The 23,229-nt window shown below is 31.9% G+C and overlaps 1 protein-coding gene across 10 annotated transcripts in view; it reads left to right on the top strand.

The window, feature by feature from the left end:
- Positions 1-23,229, top strand: part of LOC143249191 (uncharacterized) — a 68,887-nt gene that overhangs the window by 30,509 nt on the left and 15,149 nt on the right. For 5 of the 10 annotated variants that reach the window (XM_076498649.1, XM_076498651.1, XM_076498656.1 and 2 more), the window contains 2 exons: positions 20,418-20,590; positions 22,697-22,800. In XM_076498649.1, coding sequence (XP_076354764.1) covers positions 20,418-20,590; positions 22,697-22,800 — 277 coding nt within the window. Of the gene's footprint in view, positions 1-376; positions 533-8,497; positions 8,614-17,485; positions 17,833-20,417; positions 20,591-22,696; positions 22,801-23,229 lie in introns of those variants that run through there. The other 5 variants (XM_076498650.1, XM_076498659.1, XM_076498657.1 and 2 more) reach the window with 5 other exon arrangements.

Here is a 23,229-nt window from a genome sequence, read left to right as displayed (position 1 = left end):
TAAAAAAAATATATTAATCACAAATGTATGGTTACACTGAGTTGAGACTGAAATAAATTCACGTGTTATATATCAGAATAGCAGTATTAAGATGGATAATTATACATTTATTCACTTTTATAAAAATTACATAACGTTGTGTCTCATTGGTTTTTAATATTTTGTTTTTTATATTTATTATATTTGTAAAATATTGTATAATTTTACTTCGTTCAGTAAAGACACCATTAAAAATGGGAACTACTGGTCAATATATATAGATAAATAAAAATAAATCTCCAATATTTACGAGACTAAGTGCAGTATTTTAGCGTGGTGCCACCTCGTGGTAAAAAGGGGCAAAAATCAATTTACTGAGAACTAGCTCACCAAGATCAACTGTACAGTTAGGTTTCATACGATTATATAGCATGTAGAATACTTGATACTCTTTCATGCTGCAGTACAGAGATGAACATGCTGTTCCTGGTTATCCTTTTCCCTATACTCCCACTACAACTGTTGGGGAAATTTCTTTGTGGCCCTCTTCTGGGTAAGTTAAAATCCCACTAATAGTTACTGAATATAATAATGAGAAAATTACGATTCTTCATTCGCCATGAATCGTATATTGTACTATCAGCTCGATAAACAAACTAAAACCGTTGCGCTTTGTATCGGACGAAATTAATTTTCTCGTTTCTTTTCTTTTTCATGGTGTTTAGTGTGTTTTTTTCGACTCAACGTACATAATCAATGTATGTGATCATAATTAGGCCTACTTTTTTCTGCATAATGAGTGTATGAACTTTATTGCTTAATTCAATTGATTTTGTCTTTCTGTTTGTAAATATTTAACATCTATTAAACCTTCCTCATGTTTATATCATTACAGTCATTATTTTATTTTTGTTCATGTCTGTTATAATGCATTTTCATTCGTAGCGTTCCAGCGATTTATTTTCTGTTATTTTAAAATGTAAGACAAAATTTGAGTCAGGTAGCATAAGTTTGGATTAAACTGCTTATTTTGGACGAGATAGCCAATGATGCATTTCATCATTCAAATAGTTTTTGACTCTATATCATTATTTAATGGCTTAAGAAAAACATTTATTGATATAACGAAAAATATTTATTTCTTATTGATATATTATACACGATAAATTTCATTTAAATGTTTCCACATGATTATTTCGTAACCTAAGTAAGTTATATTTTAATCACATACACCTAGTTGCCACTTTATTAAGTACACCTGCCCTTCAACGCAAATAGCCAAACAGCGAATCATGTGGCTGCAACTCAATATATAAAGCATGCAGACATGGTTAAAAGGTTCAGTTGTTGTTCTACTACACATTATAATGGGGAAGATGCGTGATCTAAGCGACTGTGACCGTGGTATGATTGTTAGTACCAGACGTGCTGGTTCCAGCATCTCAGCAACTGCTGAACTCCTGGGATTTTCATGCACTGCAGTCTGTAAAGTTTGCAGAGAATGATGCAAAAACAAAAATCCAGTGAGCGGCAGTTCTGTGTGCGAAAACACCTTGTTATTGAGAGAGGTCAAAAGAGAATGGCCAGACTCATTCAAGCTGATAGAATGACCACAAATACTCATTTAACCACTCTTTACAACAGTGGTGTGCAGAAAGGCATCTCTGAACCCAGTCGCGTCGAACCTTGAAGCGTATGGGTTACAGCAGCAAAAGATCATGCTGAGTTACACTCCTATTAGCTAAGAACAGGAAGATGAGACGACAGTGTGCATGGGATGACCAAAACTGGACGACTGAAGGTTGGAAAAACGTCACCTGGACTGACTAATCTGGATTTCTGCTGCTACATGCGGATGGTAGGATCAGAATTTGGCGTAAACAGCATGAATCCATTGATCTATTCTGCCTTGTGTCAACGGTACAGGCTGGTGGTGGTGATGTAATGGTGTGAGAAGTGTCTTATTGATACACATTAGGTCCTCAATACCAACTGAGCATTATTTGAATGCCACTGCATGCTTGAGTATTGTTGCTGACATTGTACATTCCTTTAGGGCTAGAGTCTACTCGTTTTCCAATGGCTACTTTCAGCAGGCTAATGCGCCATGTCACAAAGCATGCATCATCCCAAGCTGATTCTACGAACATGACAGTGACTTCAGTGTGCTCGAATGGCCTGCACAGTTCCCAGATCTCGATCCAATACAGGAACTGCATGACGCTATCGAGTCAACATGAACCAAAATGTCTAAATGAAAAAAATCATATAAGCTGCTTTGTTTCACAAAATAAATATTTACGAGATAAGTTGGTTTTATTTGTTCTTATGACTAGGTACATTCATGCAGTAAAAACATTTTAAGATACGCAAATTAATATTTATGTGTTATAGATTTTTAAGAAAATTCATCCAAAGTTGTTTAAAAATATGATGTAATATTAACACCAGTATAAAAAGTGTGCTATACTTATATTACACAAAATATTTTGCAGTCTTTATAATTCATAAAAAAGGGTTGTTGTCTAAGTTATGTAGCACAAAATTTTTCAATAGCAAATATTGTTTTCAAACAAAAGTTACTTTGATTGCTAAAACCTCATGCAGTGAACCTTTACAGCTGAAAGTATCCAACTTCTGAAGGGAAAATGTTTAAAATATTAAATATCCCTTAACATTAGAATGTTATTAATAAGTGGGTTTGACTGTTTTTAATTGTGTATTAAGTTTTGCTTTTGCTGTATCAGCGATATTATGAATCGTTAAGATTTACAAAGTAATATTGATCAAGAGTCTAGCACTATTATAAATTTTGCAAATATTTTGATATATTTTCTTAAATACAATATTAGTCAATATGTTTACATATTTTGTAATTTGTATAATAAGACACGTTCTATGAAAGTCGTGAATGATTTATTAGAACAACAAACAAGTTTGTCAGAAAACCCTAGAAAGATGTGTAATTCGGCATTTCACCTTTCATAACAAAACTTTACCAAAACAAATATAGCAGCAAAATATAACACCAAGCTATTCTAAATAGTGTATGTAACCTTATATCAGTTTATATTAAACGTTCAATAGTGGAAGTTGTCTTTATACTCTAATAATATCTCTGCAAGGCGACGTGGCATGCTGTCGCTGAGAATAGTCGTATGATCGATTGTGATGGCATCCAAACTTGTCTTTAGAAAGCGCCGAAACTCAACTATAGCATTTGGTTTAGGGTGGTGGTTAGCAAATTTTCGGCTCAGTTCTGCCCAATAGTTTTCAATGGAATTACAATGTGGAGACTTTTCTTAAGGTGGCGATATTGTAACGTCCTCCTGGTTGAGATCATCATGTACAATATGTGCACTGAACAAAAAGTTATTGCCAAAACTTGGTCTAACATAAGAGAGAAATATCGACTTTATATGATGCCTGTAGGAGTTATTACTGACGTAGTAACATTATGAATAGCTGCCCAAACATGTACTGCACCACCTTTTGTGTTCCCTGTGGGAAAAACAGCCTTTCCTCCTCTGTTCTCCAGGCAAACGATCAACAAGCTGGTATTCTGTTTTACCCAAGTAACACGATGAAGACGGTGAATTCTGATTAATATCGATTTGCAGATGACCATTCTTGCAAAATAACCTTGTTTTCCCAGTTTCCTCTTCACTGTTATTCTGGATATTTTGGAATGAATGTATTCACACCATTTCTGTAGTAATGGGTTGCAAGACTTCTTTCGACCTTGACGTATTAGCCTAATTAAGACTTTGTAGTATCGGTAGTTCATATTTAGCGTTTACCAGAAGACGTTTTTTTTAATCCAATATTGTTTCAGGATTCTAAATACAGTGCACTAGAGGTACCCAACTGTTATGGCAAGTTCTTGTTAGCAACACAAAAACTGAACAAATTAAATAATAAGATAATAAAAATTCAAACTCAATCAACAAAACAGAATTGAATAGTTTTGAAGGAATATGTTACATATTTAAAATATTTAAGTTTTTATTATCTACAACTTTTCCAGCAATATTTTAGGCATATCATACATATTAATAAAATTTCCAACGGATGTGTCTTTGAAAATAACTTTGAATGACTTCAGATTTATGTTAAAAGGTAAACTAAGAATACCTCATTTTCAACGCCAGTAAGATTTGTTTTCTTATACCTCTATTTGTAATTAATTTATCTTTCATTGGATTTCTGAATTACTCTGAGAACATAAAGTAACTGAAATAAATATAATCAAACAAAAGAACCAGTGCCTGTTAGGAATTGATTTGGATAAAGGGTAAGTAACGACCAGTCTTTTGTTTTTTTGTATCGGTCACTCGTTAGGTTTCGTTGAAACATTTAAAACAAATAATGTCGGTAAAGGTATCTCTTGTCGGGGAGATTCTTTGTAATTATTCAGAAAAAATGATGTAAAGTCCAGTTCATTTAATGATATAAAAATGTTTATTTCTTCGCCTTTAACTTTGAGAAATCACACGTTATTTTTTAAACTAACAGTTTATCTAACTTTGCAAGTCACACCTAACAGTCACTTTCTTGCTAATTTTGTCTCCCAGTTGCTCAGTGGTATGTCCACGGACTCACACCACTAGAAATTGAGTTTTGATACCTATGGCAGGCACAAAGCACAGATAACTCATTGTGTAGCCTTGTGATTAATTAAAAAAAACAAACTTGCTAACTTTCTCGTGCGGATAGTATTTCTTGTATCTCTAGTTCTTTGTTGGAATACAAACACAATATTAACGAAACTGATCTAACAGTCAAGCCCACTAATAAGTATGCTAACTCGGCAATCATTCCATCACTATAGCAAACTTACTTATTCATCATAAATTATTCACATTTTATATCCCTCAAAGGGTCGTGAAGGTTGTAGTTACACTAACTACCAGCCGTTCACATTTCCTCTAGATAAACAATAATACAAATATCTAAATTAGAAAAATATAGCCTAAACCAGTAGTTTGTTTTATGACAAAATTATAATCAACTAAGGCGTCTTGACGTCCCTAAGGCAACCAAACAAATGACGCTAAGCACTTTTCCAGAAGACCGCGATAAATGGTGTCTTAGTACAAGCACTTCACCAACGATCGATATTAGAAAAAAAAAGGTTAAAACAATAGAAGAGGGGTAAATAAAGAACTACTTTAAATTTCAACATGAGTCGTACGTTTGTCAAGGAAATAGAAATTTATACGGTGTGAAAATGTATATATTTGTCATATTTTAGCACATATGGTGGCTTAAAACGTGTGATGTTAGTTATGTCACAGGATATAGAAAAATAATAACAACGTTATGATATTGTTCTTATCACACTGTTCACCAGTAAACGTCTGCATGCTTACAGCGCTAAAAATTAGGTTTCAATACTCGTGGTGGACAAAACACAGATAGTTTATTGTACAGGTTTACGCTTAGCAACAACCAAATAAAGTTCTCATGTTTTTTTAGTTTTTAACTAAGGACACTATATGTATAAGTAGTTCTGTAGAAGGTGGTGAACACCGTTGTTCTTGCACGAAGTGATGTTTATCATAACTACGTTTAGTGGAAACAGTTTGAATATTATCTCATTCATCAGCTATTGATCAGCATTTTTGGATTAAATCACTTCAAGCACTAGGCACTTTGTTAATTTTGAATGCTTTCTCAATTAGTGTATTCGGCTCAGTGAGCTTTAAGACAATCAGACAACTATAAATACAAGTCACATTCTGGTACTTGATAATGTACTTGTACTTTTTGGAACAGCAAGTTAATTTATTATAAACGATTTTTTTACGGTGAGTATTCAAAATATATAAATATAATATATATATTATTACTATTATTACTTATAATTATAACTACGCTGAAACCAAGTTCATACTTATTATGGGCCCGGCATGGCCAAGCGTGTTAAGGCGTGCGACTCGTAATCTGAGGGTGGCGGGTTCGCATACCCTTCGCGCCAAACATGCTCGCCCTTTCAGCCGTGGGGGCGTTATAATGTTACGATCAATCCCACTATTCGTTGGTAAAAGAGTAGCCCAAGAGTTGGCGGTGGGTGGTGATAACTAGCTGCCTTCCCTCTAGTCTTACACTGCTAAATTAGGGACGGCTAGCACAATAGCCCTCGAGTAGCTTTGTGCGAAATTCAAAAAACAAACAAACAAATACTTATTATGTTTATATTTATGAATGTTTTAATGACCAACAAATTTATATTAAATAGTTTATGAGCTGATCAATGAATGTTTACTCCCTTCGACTTAGATATCGAAAAATGTCACGTAAACATTTACACGTATATCCAATGTGTAAATTTCAGTTTTGTTACGCCATCCCACTAGAAACCGAGTTTCAATACCCGTGGTGAGCAGAGCACAGATAGCCATTTTTGTAGCTTTGTGCTTAATAACAAACAACAACAACAGTTTTGTTAAGAGTAAACGTCATTAGTTGTCGCTATGAGCCAACTATATTAATGAGAATATAATCTAATTTACGTTATATCTAATACTGATTTAAACTTGTGAATTTGTCACCAAGAACAACATGGAAGAAATAAATTTATTTTCATTTTAAGATGAAACAGGTTTAACCTTAATTAATATAAATATTTAGTGCATGGAGAAAGGACAAAGAAAAACATATTATACTAACCTTAAGAGAGACAATAAAATAGCTAGAAATTTGTGCAATTTCAACTTAGTATCTGAATGAACTCATATTCAGAATAATTAACATAATGATGTAACCATGAACATGCACCTTTTTTTTATAACTATGCTTCTAATACTAGAAATGCTGTTTATGCAGAATGTTGCTTCTAAATAATTATATCTTATTAGGTAGAGGGCCAAGAGTTAACGTGCTAGGACTGTAAGTTCAAGGATTTAATCTTTGCGTCCCTTTGTCTCAAAATCACACTTCATTCATTGGGACATTAATTAATGCATTATAAAAGTAATGATCAAATCTCATTATTCAGTTTGATAGGAGTAGCCCAAGAGTTGGCGATGGGTGCTATTGACTGACTATCTTCACTCTAGCCTATAACTTCAAACTTAAGGACGTTTAGCGTTAATAGTCCTTGTAGCGTTTATTAATATTAATAACCCTTGTGAAGTTTTGTGCGAAAATTCAAAAACAAAAACAAATAAACAATGTAGTGGATGATGCATTTTCATCTGACATAGCCACCTAATATAAATACGAAATCGAAAAAAACTATGTGAATATTTGTACAATAATTTTTCTGAGTACTATATACAATTTTTGATGTCTTTTAAAACCAGTTTAAAATGTTGGTATAAATTTAACGTATTATAAAGAATGATAAATTATACTAAGTAACTTTTAGTCGTGCTAAATTTCAGCATTACTCAAAACGTATGAAAGTTACAACTTCTGATCAACGTCGATAACAATTTTTATGTAGAAGAACATATAAAGGAAATAAGTTCAATCATATCTGTAAAATAACGTAGATTATTTTAATGCTTAATAACCGAAACACAGCTTTGTACTTTTAGTGATGCTTGTAGAGGACACTTTTGGACATTGTAAACAAAGGGCACTTATTCATATAAATATATCAGAGCATACCAGAATTTGATAGGAATAAGAGCTTCAAAATAAGCAGTTACAATGAAAGAAACTTTTGAATCTCAGGACGGCTGGTATGGGTACTAACACTTTTATTGCTAAGCAGAGAACAACGTTTAGACCTTCCTATGTCATCTTCAGTTTAACAAACAATCGTTATCGGTGGTGTAAGATAAACTGTTTTACTATATAAAAATAATCATTAGTTCTGCCGTTATTTTGTGATGTTGGGTCAAATTCCTAAAGAAAAAACAAAAAACTCGCATTAAATGATGACTTTAATTGTACAGTTCGTCTATATCCATTTGTTTTTGCTTTAAAGTTTAATATGTCATAATATTTTAAATCAATTACAATCAACTGATCTCTATTTTTAAATGTAGGAACGATTGTAAAATTCTGGCTTATCTTGTAATCTTGTTATAACATTAGCTAGAATTATATCTGCCCCAGTGATTTAACGGTAAGTCTGAGGGCTAATAACACTAAAAATTAAGTTTAAACACCTGTAGTTGGTCCTTAATAGATAACAATATCTAGTTTTGCATTAAAACATATACACAAATGTTTAGTCTATGATGCCCGTATAACTTCTCAATATTTCTTATTGGTACTTAAGATTACTTAAAAGTGTGCGATGGTTTTATCTACAGAAATAAAGGTGTGTAATTTAGAAAACGTTCAACTTATGTAAAGTGCAGGTTTGTTTGAAGTTGATAATAATGCTTACAAAACTACTAATAATCAAAATAAAGCAAATACAGATATCTAAATGTTCTAGAAGTTAAAGTCATGAACTTGTATCTTAGGTTGATAACATGAAAGAAATAATACTGATAATTTATAACGCGTTAAAATGGAAATAGACCAGTTTGTCTTGCTTTAAGATATCGTTTATATAACTGCGCCCATACTGAACGTAAATAAGGCTGATTTCAGCACTGGCTGCGCAAACAGCTGTTGTCTTCACCTGTTAGCTCATACGTTTTACGATACCACTTAAGTGAGTGGCTTCAGGTAACACTTTTTCCCATTGAAATACATATAGTTGAACATAAGTACTGTAACATACGCGAAAATATTCTCGGTTTCTATAAAATTATTTCATTTCGAGTTGCTTATTTCTTTCATGTATTTCTTTTTATAATTTTATTAAGATAGCCATTTGCATCTCTGTTTTTACTAGTTACCATGAGATTTTATTAAGATAATATAAGATAATGATTATTCTAGGTTCATTTCAGGTTTCTAACAGCCCTCTCTCTATCTGGAAAACTTATAAGGTTAGGCAAAGGACTGATCAACTATATAACGTGATGATAGTTATTTATGAAAACAAATGTACACATACTTCACATATTAAACAGTTTCAATAACTGGGTTCTTTTTATCTCGTAAGTTTTTCGTATTGAATAATAAACAGAACTGGATATTGATCAGATACGGTTAAAATAATTCAGAGTGAAAAACTAATGTCGTAAATCAGCAATAGTAGCTCGTAGAAAATAAAGTAAATAAAATGTTTATGAAATTGCATCTCAAAATATCTTCTAATGTCACTTACACATATAGTGTCTCATTTATCTAAGTTCAGAAATAAAACGCATAACGTAATAAATTTTTACTGCAACCCGCTAAGAACTGCAATACTATACTTCTTCAGTTTTCATCATCCATGGTAAGTGGAATGCTAGATTTACCTTTATTTGTTTGTTTGGAATTAAGCACAAAGCTACACGATAGCCTAACCGTACTCCACACGTATCGAAGCTCAGTTTCTATTGTTGTAAACTCACGGACATATATATCCTTGTGCCACTGGAAGGCTTAGATTTAGCTCTGACCTAGAAGCCTCGTTCCCATTTGCTCACTTTAAAAAAGAAGAAGCGTAGGTGTATACACAAAATTACACTTATAAACTTCCTTGATTAGCTTTAACAATAATTTATTTTTGTTTGATTCCTTGAAGAGTTACAATAATGTATATTGCAGAATGTTGTAGGATAAATTTTAAATATTGAAACGCTTGGCTTTTAAAGAAGTTGTTTACTTCCTAAATACCGATGAAATAGGATAGCATAGATTTATTAATAATTCCAATACAATTAAAATTATTATACCACAGACGTACAAAACTAAAAGATATTTGGCCTACTTGGTTTAAAATATTTTATAAACAGTAGCTAATATTGTTATTCTTTATTATTGTACCATTGTAATCTTAAGTTTTAACATGAAATACTTTCATTAAAAGTAAAAATAAAACCGCTTTCGGCTAAATTAGAAAGCGCTTAAGTCATATTTAATCTAATATCAGCCCTTAATCTTTTTCATAAAGAAATTTGAGAAGTATACACATAAACACTTTCAAAAGAAAAATTTAGATGTTATATTATTAGCTATTTTATTCATGATTTTTCTAAAAAAAATTGCATAGTTGAAGTTTTTTTTTCGCTACATGAATTTAGTTCGTGCAAAAATATTAAGGTTATCTTTCCAAAGAAACAGGTTAAGCCTATCATACAATGAATGTTGTTAAAATTGTTCTTTACATCGTCACTTTCTTAATCACGAACCTGTATTAAGCACCGTCAATTCTCAATCCATTTTTATAATATAAAAAGCTATTTTCATTTCTTCATGTCTAAAAATTAATATTTAAACTTGAAGTTGAAAATAAGTGAAAATCGAAGAATAAAATATTTAAATTAAACCTGTATACTGTGAAAACTCCAAGACAACTTGTGTATAAAGCTGTTTGTCTAGGTGTAAATTTTGTAACAAGTCTGCAGAAGAAATAACTTAGCTTATTACAGCACTAGGCCATAACTGTATGCAACGTCATGCATTAACTAGGTACGAAACAGTTTAAGCATACGCTGTTTAAACAATGTATTTAAATTCTATAACGAGGAATTCCCGTTTCAGAAAATAAAAATTTGGAGACGGCCAGAGTGTGTTTTCAAGAAAACATTATTATAAGTGTACAATGTTTCGACAAAAATATGCCATTAACAGGTTCATGTAGTTTACATAGACATAAAAATATATATACAATATAAAACAAATATACTGTATCACATGTCTGGAGATTGTACATTTATAATAAAGTTTTCTTCATTACCTATTCAAGCTGTCTCCAAACTGTTAAACAGTGTGTGTCAAACGTCATGTGCTATTTAGTTGTGGATCACTTTGATTATACGCTGTTTAAAAAATATGCATCTAACGTCATGTATTATTTGGTTATAGAACAACTGCATTACACGAAGGCTGATAAATATTTTATCAGCATATAACTTGTTATATCACGTAATAATCTCAATTGCATAATTTTGCCTGTATGTAGCTCCAAAGTATTGTTTTCCCATAAAATACCTTTCTTAAAATATTGATATCTTACATCAGATTGTTTTTCAATATCGAAATAAGAACTATATAAGCTTAAATATTTTTACAAATTACAACTTCAAATAGCCTGAAACTGATTTAAATGATAATTTAAATTTAAAAGATAATTAAATATCGATATGTTTTCAATTTATAACACTTGACAACAAGATTAATACACGTTTTGTTTTTCATGTTAAATAAAAATATATGTTTTAATATGCAAACGATAACACAATTTACAATAACGGTTATTGCAAATAATGATCTATATACAAAAGTTTTACAAACCTACAAACAATGTTGAGTCTTCCTTCTGATCTGGAATTTCCTTAATATTTCATCGAGGGTTCACAATAAGCGAATTAATTTCGAGTTGTTGTAAATACAATTCACTGAAACGGAAGCTAGCTAGCTTTATATTTTCTTTATTTGTCAGTCACACATCGAATATTTGTCATCGATGAAGTTATTTAATGTTTTCGTAAAAATATTAATGTCCGATGTGAATCTACTGAAGTTAATGATTTTTAATGTTCGAAAGTTATAAATGTTCCTAGTCAAATATCTGAAGTTCCCAGTCAATAAACATTAATCACAGTTATAACTTCTGATGTTTATAGTAAACCATATACAACAAACCAGTGATGTGTACTGTCTCCTTGCTCGTCGCGTTTGTATTAATTATAGGTGTGAAGATAATTTTTAGAAATTTCAGCCTACACCACAATATTGGCGATACCCTAGTTTTTTTACACACATATGTTGTTGAATCAATTTTTTTTAGAAAATAGTAATGTATTTTTTATTCTTACAGTCGAGAGTATTTTACAACTTTAGTAAATAGGAGGGAATTTCGCAATACAGATTTAACAGTGTTAAGTTATTTACATTTCTAAATATAAATCTAACTTAAACAGTTTACCCCTGAAGAAGAAAGGTCCACCTTTCGAAAGTGCTCGGATTATAGGGATTCTATTTCATTTTTAAACAAACATCGATATTGGAAAAGATGTATGATAGTAAACCCGTCACAGTATTTTCTGAACATACGCCCCCAACCAGTGGCACAGCGACACTGTTAGAAACCGTGCTTCGATACTTGTGGAGGGCCGAGCACAGATAGCCCTTTGTGTAGCTTTGTGCTTAATAACAAGCTACAAACAACTTCTGAAGATACAGTTGCAGTTATACTCTCCACCTCCGAAGAATGAATTAGATTAACTACTGAGTCTCAAATCCCAGAGGAAACATGTATTTATATAATTCTGATTTGTTTATTTTTGCTAATGTAAAAAACAGATAACCTGTTTTTAAGCTAACTTCTATAATGCTGACTGACCACTGCTTTCGAAAATCGATAACCAATGAATACTTTCATTCGCTTAGTATTTTTATCAGATACTGCAGTTGTTACTATAGCAACAAAAAGAGTGCCTATTCAGTTATCATCTCATTATTAAGTAACTTGGTTGGATTTTATGTATTGCTGTTAAAAGAAGCAATTTAGGAACGACACTTGTAGTGTAATGGTAATGGATAATTTCTCTTTATGATGATATTTGCATTTTATTGTATGATTTTTATAATTTCTACAGAAAATCTGCTTTTGTTCTTCATGATCTTATAGAATAGTAACGTTTATAAATGATTTTGTGAAAATTCATTTTGTTATCTATTCCCAGAAATTATGCTTGTGGAGGTAAAATGATAGGAGTTAATCATCAGATTTTATTAAAATATGGTTTAATGTATTTTCAATACATTCATCATTTAATTGTTGAATACATGTTTTGTTTTGTTTTCTGAAACGACTCTCATCTTTTTGTGAAAATAATTTATACAGATTCAACCTATACTGTTGATTAAGAATTTTGCGAAGTGTTAGACAAATAAAGTAAAAACCTTAGCTTTATCAAAGGATATTTCTGAGAGAAAAGCTTCTACGTTATCTAAGTAAAATCATGCATATTCTAATCAAGATATATAATCTGGATAAGACTTGTACGTGTAATACAATTTTTTTTTTATTTGTAAAAATCTAAAGATTTCGTTGCGCGTTAACATATCGGAAATAGCATCGGGTGAACAATATACTGAGCAGTTAGACTTAACGATCTTTGATCTATAAAGTAGAGTTTGACTTTAATATTATAATAATAAAATAAAACATCATGATGAATTAACATAAATCACCCGTGATCATAATGACATTGGATATTGAAGAATTTGTTTGTTTAAAGTTAAGCTAAACAAAGAGATATCTGTACTCTGCCCACGATAGGTATCGAAACCCAGTTTATAGCGTGTAAGTCTGCAGACTTGTCTCTGTGCCAACGGGGAGCGCTATTAAACTCTTTCTGGTTTACATAACAGCTTATGATAATAGCATGAACTGTATTTTAAAGCCGAGTTCACTTAACAGCCTTGTCATTTATATTAATGATTATACCCTATCAAGTAATATACCTACTGTGCTGGTTATAGACTCTAATACTCAGATAATGTATATTAATAATGTATGCCATTGTGAGGTTACCATTAAAACGACGCTAAACATCTGTTTCTTTATTGGTGTATGTACGTTCCAAAATTTCCTTAATATTCAAAACGCTGAAAAATCGATGAGAAGCTAATTCATTAAAACAGTCTTCTATATTTAGTAAAATCTATTTGGTGAACTTATGTTTTATATCAGTATATTTAATAAACGAAAACTGTCATGAGATAGCAGTCATTATGTACCGATTTTAAGACGATTTTATTCAATAAAAAATGCGCTAAGTTGAATAGGCGAACAGTTGTTGGAGTGTTTTTACTTCAGTTGAATGTAGTAGCTCGTGGTCTGTGTTAGCTTCTTAGGTTTATGAGGAAGTGTGTTTAACCAACCAAAGCTACCATGAGTTAATATTTATTACATAACATTTTTAAATTATTGGAAATTTTCAACGAGTTAAATAGTTACATAGTTGTTTTGATTGTTTTGTTTGTTTGTATCTGTTTCGTGGCCCATGATTAGCTTGATTGGTCTATGAATCCTAGAATTCTTAATTCGCATGGTAAAACTACAAAAACAAACTTCGCACTTTGGAGTCGCAACTGTATTTTAAAAGTGGTACTCAAATTCCATTATTCAATCAGACTGGTGTAGCCTAAAAATTATCCTCATGGCCGAATGAGAATAGTCCTTGAATAGCTTTTCAAGAAAACAAAAGAAAATGAACAAAACAAATGTTGTGCATTGCTTATAATGGTAAAATGTTTAATAAAACAGATACATTATACATTGGGTGAGTTTTTATATACATACTATTTAGACACTCAGGTTTTAACTTCGTTAGTATTGCCTGTCATTTTTCAGATAAGCTCAAATAGACTGCTTCCACAGTATGTTGTTGTCAGCTTAAAATCGTACATGTCATTAATGTCCAAAGTGTGGTTTTGCCTATCGTTTCGTCCTACTAAAAGTATATATATAAACAAATAATTTTTTCTCGTAAAGCCAGTGCCGAAGGAAAAGTACATGATTTCATGTTTAGCGAGATACTTCGTGAAGAACCTCGGTTGTTTCAGATACTTCTTCATATGAATATATTATAAGATGGCCAATTATGATTGTTATGTGGAATCACATTTATACAAAATCTAATAGTTAAATCCTTCACACGGTTAATAAAAACAAATATAAAGGCAGATTTACAATCGCTTCTTTTTTACCATTTGACGAAAGTCATAAAACCAAACGGTTCATAAGGCTTACACTTGTTTAAAATTTCAAGTCATATAAAAGTAAAAATACAATTAAGTGGTAGTAACTGAAGGAATAAGTTTAATTCATTCATCCGTATTTAGTGGAGAGTCTCTTCCGCATTAACTATGATTCCTTTTCTCTTTCCTCTCTACACAATTTAATGGAGTTTGAAGGTCAGAAGGTGGGGTATTATATTATGCGCTTTGTTTTATACTAATAAAATGCTTTTTCACTTTGAACTCACAAGAGGTGCTGGAGAATCATTAGTATTCAAAAAATAATTTATATGGTAGCCTAAGATAAATTATTATATTTTGATGATTTTCCATTACGTTTCTGTAATTAGCTTGATCGTTATATGTCCTCCGCGTTTTACACTCCTAAAATTAGGGGTTCGATTCCTCTCAGTGGACAAAGCAGATAGTCGGAGGTGGCTTTGCTGTAAGAAAAGCACACACAACTTATTTGATCGTTATAATATCAACTTGATATTATAGTCAATTACTTCTCAATAATACGAAAGGAATTAAGTAAGTTTGTTCGTGTATATTAATTAATCACATATTGTCACGTTCAGAAGCAAGACGCGCAATGATTTCAATTATTATATGTAATTTATATTTATTTTCATTATAAATACTGTTAAAATCTTTACCGAGTTTTGTTTGTTTTTAAATTTTGTGCAAAGCTACACGAGGGCTATCTGCGCTAGCCTTTCCTAATTTAGCAGTGTAAGACTAGAGAGAAGGCAGCTAGTTATCACCACCCACCGCCAACTCATGGGCTACTCTTTTACCAACGAATAGTGGGATTGACCGTCACATTATAACGCCCCCACAGCTGAAAGGGCGAGCATGTTTGGCGCGACTGGGATGCGAACCCGCGACCCTGAAATTACGAGTCGCAAGTCTTAATCCACCTGGACATGAGAGGCCTTGAGTTTTGTGTCATTGCTTTTGCATAATTTTTTCATATGTGGTTTGTTTGCTTTTAGTACAGATGCATATATACTGACTCACCTACGCTCTGTCCACAGCGGGAAATCGAAATTTAGCATTGCAAGTCTGTAAACTTACCGTTTCCCGACCGGAGGACATTCTAATTTTGTGATGGGTTGATAGCCATGGAAGCAGCAGTAATATTTTCACACAATATTCAAAGAAGGTCAATTTATAGTAAGCTACTAGACTCGTGTCGTCATTGTGTATTAGAATACAATATAACAATAGGTAGTAGGTGACGTTTAAGTCCAGATGATTCAGATAAACAGGTTTTCTTAGAATGCTTAAATGTGTATATATTAATATATTATTTCAAAATTAAGTAGGTTTAACTTTTTCCTGTACAACAGTTTCATACACACACTAAAAAACGAAAAAATAAAAATATTTCTTTGACTATAACCATGTGTGAATGAAGCATCCAGTATGTAAAAATAGACAGCAACATTTTATTACAAAAATTTTTTATTACCATCATTGTTATACTGAGCATAATCTGTTTATGTTAGTGTTCTGTTGTCCCCAATATAATAAGAATAAATAGCAATAGCAATATATAAACTGGATAAGTACACAATGTCAGGAGCTTTATTTAAATCTCAACAAAAATATAATATAATAAACTAGTTTCAGATTATACTGTATCTGTATATAGTCTTTACATAACTTCGTGTATATTACGTGAAATAAAACATGCGAAAGAAAACTACCGATACAATGGAAATAAACATTACTGCTTGAACAATGTCATACAATGTTCTTAGCGATTTCTTTAAAAAACGTTTGCAAATTTTACATTACCCAAATACAGGCTCAGGTCATTCAACTGTTTCAATGTAGATTTCTGTCCTTTATTTGAGTTGATACAATTACTTATTTCTAGTTTATTCTAGATATTATTATCTCTGTTTTAAGTTACAGAATGGAATAAACAATCGTAGCATAAATTTCTGATTTGGTTCGGTTTTTCAAATTCGCTCAAAGTTACATGAGGGCTATCTGCACAAGCCGTCCCTGATTTAACAGCAAAAGATTAAATGGAAGGCAGCTAGTCATAACCACTTTCTCCTAACTCTTGAGTTATTTTTTTACCAACGAATAGTGGGATTGACTATCACATTATAGTGCCCATACGGCTGAAAGGGCGAGCACGTTTGGTGGACGGGGAATCAAACCCGCGTCTGATTACAAGTCGAGCTCTCTAACCACCTGGCCAGGTCGGGCCATTTCTGATCTACAGTCTATATTTGCTATGCGTATCACCAGTCGTCGGTATTTGTGATGAAACTAAAACAGCTACCCTGGTGTGAAAACCTTTAACAATAAAGCACAATAATAGTTTGTGCATATTAATGTATCTGTTGCAAATATATATATATATTCAGTTTTCTATCCTCATTTACAATTATCCATGACATAATTAACTTTCGAGCTAGGCCATTCTGTACCAGCGTTTGGTAATTATGTATTGTTTACAGTTATCTAACAAGTTGCACAATTTCTAATGTTACTTCAGCTAAGACCTAAGTAGCTTTCGACAAACATCAGAATATCACCACCACTCCTTAAAACATGAGTTATGAATCAGCATCATGTTACTTTAACCAGACAAGTAATTATGAAATAACCCTGAGATGCGGCGTCCCGCCTGAAAAATAAATTGTAGCAAGTTAGCTAATTGGGTTACTTATTATATGCGTCGTGACTTAGACCACCATCTGTCGTTAGTGTAGAATTAGACATAAGGTGATGGCTAGATTATTACGCAAACGTCTCATCTCTTTTATCCCCCATTAGTTCAGCAGTAAGTGTCTGAGGGGCTCACAGCACTAAAAAACCGGTTTTTCGATAGTCGTGTCGGATGCAGAATAGATAACTCATTTTGTAGCTTTGCACTTGTCTGTTGTTTTTTGTGTGCTTCTTATTACTTTATTGCTTTGAAATCATATACTTCTATGTATAGCCTCAAATAACGATGAAAGTAAATTAGTTATTTCCAGCAATTATAATTCTGGTTAATTTTGCACGAAGCAAAACTGGGTTCGGCGCAGGAGAAGCAGAACTTGGTTTGGTGTTGCATACGACGTTTATCAGGTCTGTATAATTTAGTAATGATAGGGGATGATCGGAGTTACAAAAATAGAAAGTGTACATAATTTAAGTTGATTTTATATAAAGCCGATAATTTACTTTTCTCATATTTGCTGTAAACGTGAAAAAAATAAATTACTGATTGTTACTGAATGATTCTCAGTATAAATTACACCTTTTTATTCATGTGAGAAGTATGTCAGTAAACATCTCCATTAAGAAGTTACATCTTTTCACTGATATAAAAAGAATCTTGTTTGTTATTAAACACCTTTAGGTAAAAGGTATACCTTCTTATTTATGTATGAAATGCTGTTTATTTCTAAACAATTTCAGATAACACCTACACATTCTTATGTTTGTAGGATGTAAGGTATTTGTTTATTAAATACATGTATTTAAGATTTATATCTTAGCATTCAGGTAGGAAATGCGTTGTTTATTAGTAAGCAACTCGGAGCAGAATTTAAACTTGTTAATTATATAAAAAAATATTCTATTTTACCAAACAACCGCAAGTACGATTTGTACCTTCTTGGTTGTGAAGGAAATATCTTGTTTATTAAACAATTCAAGATGTAAGTTACTTCTTTTTCTTTGGGTAGTAAATACGTTGTTTGTCATTAAACAACTCCAGGTATAAGTTATATATTTAACTTTAAGTAAGAAGTAGTTTTGTTACTAGCTCACTTCTTATTAAATGTTTATTTGTTCTTAATTTTCTTACTTATATCTCATTTGTTGCGGAATCACTCTGAGTAAAAGGAATAATTTCTTATTTTTGAATCATTCGCACTTGAGCATTTTCCTTAGTAACTACTAGATTCGTATTGATTGGCTTTTTAAGTGAAGTAAACATACTTCAGTTATAATTTGTTCGTGTAATTTTATGGTTTTATTTTATATGAACAGTAACAACAAATTAAAAGAGAAGGTGCGATATTCTTCTCCATCCAATAATAGTTACCAGAAACGGTGGCTTCAAATGGTCTGTAATATTCGTCGACATGTAGCCAGTCCTGATTTTCTGAAATTAACCAAGGAGATCAAAGTTGTCCATAAAAAAGCACAATTGAAATCCAAGCTAGCAGAAAAAAAAGTAATAGAGATGCGACATATCAACAAAAAAGGTCTTTCTTTTCAATCTCGCCCACCGCTAGTACAGCGGTATGTCTCTGGAGTTACAACGCTAAAATCAGGGGTTCGATTCCCCTCGGTGGGCTCAACAGATAGCCCGATGTGGCTTTATTATAAGAAAAACACACACAAACGCACACTCTTTTCAATCTGACAATGTTTGACATTTATAACCTCTGCAAAAGCACACGAACAGTTTTGCACTTGCTTAGTTCTGAATATTTACTACACTTTATCCCTGACATTAATTTTTAAAGCGTTATTTTTGTAAAAGAACAGAGAGTTATTGCTTGCAGTTAAGCACAGTGGGCTATTTGTGCTCTGCCCACTATAGGATCGAAACCAAGTTTTTAGCGTTGTAAGTCCTCAGATATGCCGCTTTGTCATTGGGGGAAAAGAGTAAGGATAGCCAGACAGTACAACTGTGATACAAAATATTATCCCATTTGAAACGTCACAGTTTAATTAACATATTCTATTTTTGATGGATACTTGTTTCTAAAAGGGATTTTAAATAGTAAAATGATATTTTATGACAAAGATCATGAGTTCCAACCAATTAATTTTCTAAAACTACATTATGAGTTTGACATCAGAAACTTCCTTCTTAAGTCCATGAGATGTTATAAAGTTTCGTGAATAAAATATTATTATACTGCATAAAAAATAGCTATAAAATATTTTGATATAAGGAATAAATTGAGACAACTATTCTTTTCCAACACTTTTAGTTTGTCTAGCAATGACACAGGTATGCTAAGTTGTAGTTGAACAGAAACTACATATAGATATTTTATAACACTGCATAAATAATATCGCACATGTGTTACAGGTAGCAGAAACTAACATTTATCGAAATGATAATTTCACTCGAAAACGTAGTTTGTCAAATAAAAATTAATTTTCTATATGCTCTTTCTGAAAACAAAATGGTATAAAAAATATATAAAATTCATAGGAGTAAATGAAATACAACATCTACAGATACTAGTCCAATGATTAAACGAACTGACATTTGAATCTTTTTTATGCTTCGCAAGCTTTTTAATTTACGTTGCAATTATTCCTTTCTCCCATGTATATATGTATTAAATTATGGGACAAATATGTGAAATACCTATTTATCATAAGCTTACACAGCACTGTATAGTTGCACCACGTAGTAGAATTTGTATAGATCTGTCACTTTAATGTCTCCACTAATCTGAGTTTCTTTAAGCACATATACGACATGATTGGTCTGTTGCTATACTTGTTAACTGTATATTTTCACAATCTTATCTTACGTTTTTTTCCCATGTGATAAATGTTTAAGCATCTTACGAAAAAGACAATTGTTATTCAGATAAATTTGTTTTAATACGATGTTTATTTATGATCAAATATCTTTGAAACAAATTATTTTTCAACATGTAATAAAACTTTGAATGATTTGTTGTTTTTCTTTGCAGTCTAGAAGAGAGGGGAAGATGGGTGAGCATGCCCAGTGTTGCTCATCCTTCCACCCCTACAGAAGACAATGTCGAACTTCCCACTCCTTCTCGGTCTCGTCTTGTTCGTATTCACGAGCGTCGCTTTCATCGTCATTTTCCCAGCGTCAGTTCAGAAGATCGCCTTATTAACTGTACGTTGGTTATAGCTATTAATTCACTGTGAAAAATATGTTTTTCCTCTTGTTTACCAGCATTTTTTCTTTCCAAAAATTCTTAAAAAAACAAACTGAAACCAAGCAAGTTCCACCCGGCATCGTGCAGTTTTTGCCTGTTTAAAAAACTAATTTTAAATCTCTTAAAAGCTAATATACTTTTGACTTTCCCAGCTAACTAAAGAAACAACTCATCATGTTTCGTTTGTTATTTGTTGCTAGCACTGCGAGAAACAATTGGAAATAGATATTTTTCTCTCTCTCTGCACATATTTGTTAACGTTTTCTTTTTATATCCAGTTTTTTGATAAAACAAACAAGCATTAGTTGCCATATCCTGCCGAGTTTCTAAAAATACACCGATCTTTGGAGAAAACAAACTCAAAATTTTTATTGTTTGTTTGTTTTGAATTTCGCGCAAAGCTGCATGAGGGTTATCTGCGCTAGCCATCTCCAATTTAGCAGTGTATGATTAGAGGGAAGGCAGCTAATCATCACTACCCTTCGCCAATTCTTGGGCTACTCTTTTACCAACAAATAGTGGGATTGACTGTCGCATTATAAGTCCATCACGGGTGAAAGGGAACATGTTTGGTGTGACAGGAATTCAAACCCGCGACCCTCAGATTACGAGTCAAGTGCCTTAACCACCTGGCCATACCAGAAGTTTTTTTTTTAATGGGATTTTGAAAATTTGTAGAAACGATTACTTTAATTGAATTGGTAGAATTCAAAGTTGAACCTGTTTATTCTTCATATTTTTTATATTAAATATTCTCTTGTGTCTTATAGGCATCTTTGCAAACATTGAACAATTTGACAAAATTATAAAACTAATATAGGATTTTATACAGCAAATTTTATCCGTGTTGACAGGTTGAAGATATTGTTACTGAATACATACTATCTGTAGAGAAAATCTAAACACCTTAAAATGTCATGGATATTTTCATAACTCCAAATCACACATACAAGCACGCATGGGCTGTGCACAGCTTAGCGCAGCTGAAAGCGTTCAGACAATGAGTATGAGGGTTCACGTTCGCGTTTCGTCTACCTAATTAACACGCCTCTCACTTGAGGCCGTGGGTACGCTATTAAAGCGATTCGAATCCCTCTATTCGGACAGATAAGAGTAGCCCAAGCTTAAACATTGGATGCTGTTTATTAGCCGCTTTCCGAATACTCTATCAGTTCAAAATAAAGCTTATGCTCAGATTATGTTTGTACAGCTTTTCTCAGAAATTCTGAAATATAAGTACATACGTATATAAATATTATGGTCCAAAACTCTGAGTGTAGAAGATTGTTATTAAAGAAAACATCACAGTTACCATATTCTTATTCCTATTTGATAGAATTTATTCACGAATGAATGAAAATAGTGGTTGAATTATTTTTCTCTCTCTTTAGTATATGCTTGAATAGTATTTTTTTCTATTACTTGTAATATATTGTAACGTTGTGGTATGTAAACATATATGCATTTTTTATATTATATTTTATGTTAACATAGTTGAACATTTTCGAAAATTTTCATCTATACTAAAGAGAACAGACTACTAATTATGTATTGAGTTTAGCGATATAATTATTTTTTCAACGGTATATTTCAATATTTTAAACATTAAAATAACATAAGTTCATCAGTAAAAGTTTAGAAGAAACGTTTTTTTCTAATATAACAATTTTTTTATGTTAACAAAATTGTTTTGTATTGTTCTTTAATTGTGATTTAATAATTAAAAATATATTTGATGCAGATAAAGAATAGCCCAAACAACAGATTTATCTCTTTATCTTTCATTTTAAACCTATGTTCCGCCAACTGGAACTTAAATAACTAAAACCTGAGGTGGAAAGAAAGCAGACAGCAATTTATGTAGCTTTGCGCAACAAAACAAGCAAATAATTTAGAACAGGGAAAAATAATCGATTGTTAGAGTAGTTACAAAAAAAGAGAACCGAGTTTTATTTCTGTGTGCTGGCATACATTAAAACCTTAGTGAACTGTTAGAAACCTAATTATATCATTTTCCAAACATATAAGTTTACATTTCAGCTCACATGTTTTTTATTATGTAGACTATCACTGTGCTCTAGTGTCTGACATTCTGCTACAAGGATATCTCTACCTTTCACAAAACTACTTCGCTTTCTACTCAAACATCTTTGGCTATAAAACAAAGGTGAGATAAGAAACGAAGAATTGATAAAAATTATATGATGATTTTATTAGCTTATAACTATTTAACATTATATATTATAGTATCCAATGAGAATTAGGTATAACACTTAATAACTACATGTCAAATATTTTATTTATAACCTCCTTTAACAACATTCAACTTGAGGTTTATTGAAAACGGAAAGTTTGTGTTTTAAACAATCAACTTTTAGATTCAACAAAGCATTTAAATTATTAAACGTTTTCAGATATGTAAGTAACACTGATTTGACTTATTTGGCCCAAATGTGAGAGTTATTTCTATTTTCTTGTGGCAGTTAGTGGGCTTGTAACAAGCTAGTTGAGACTTGTTTTTGTTTTTGAATTTCGCACAAAGCTACTCGAGGGCTATCTGTGCTAGCCGTCCTTAATTTAGCAGTGTAAGACTATA

Source organism: Tachypleus tridentatus, chromosome 4, assembly GCF_004210375.1.
Source record: "Tachypleus tridentatus isolate NWPU-2018 chromosome 4, ASM421037v1, whole genome shotgun sequence".
Taxonomy (NCBI): Eukaryota; Metazoa; Arthropoda; class Merostomata; order Xiphosura; family Limulidae; genus Tachypleus; species Tachypleus tridentatus.
The sequence above is the reverse complement of the archived record's forward strand: the minus strand, read 5'-3'. Positions and strand labels throughout refer to the sequence as shown.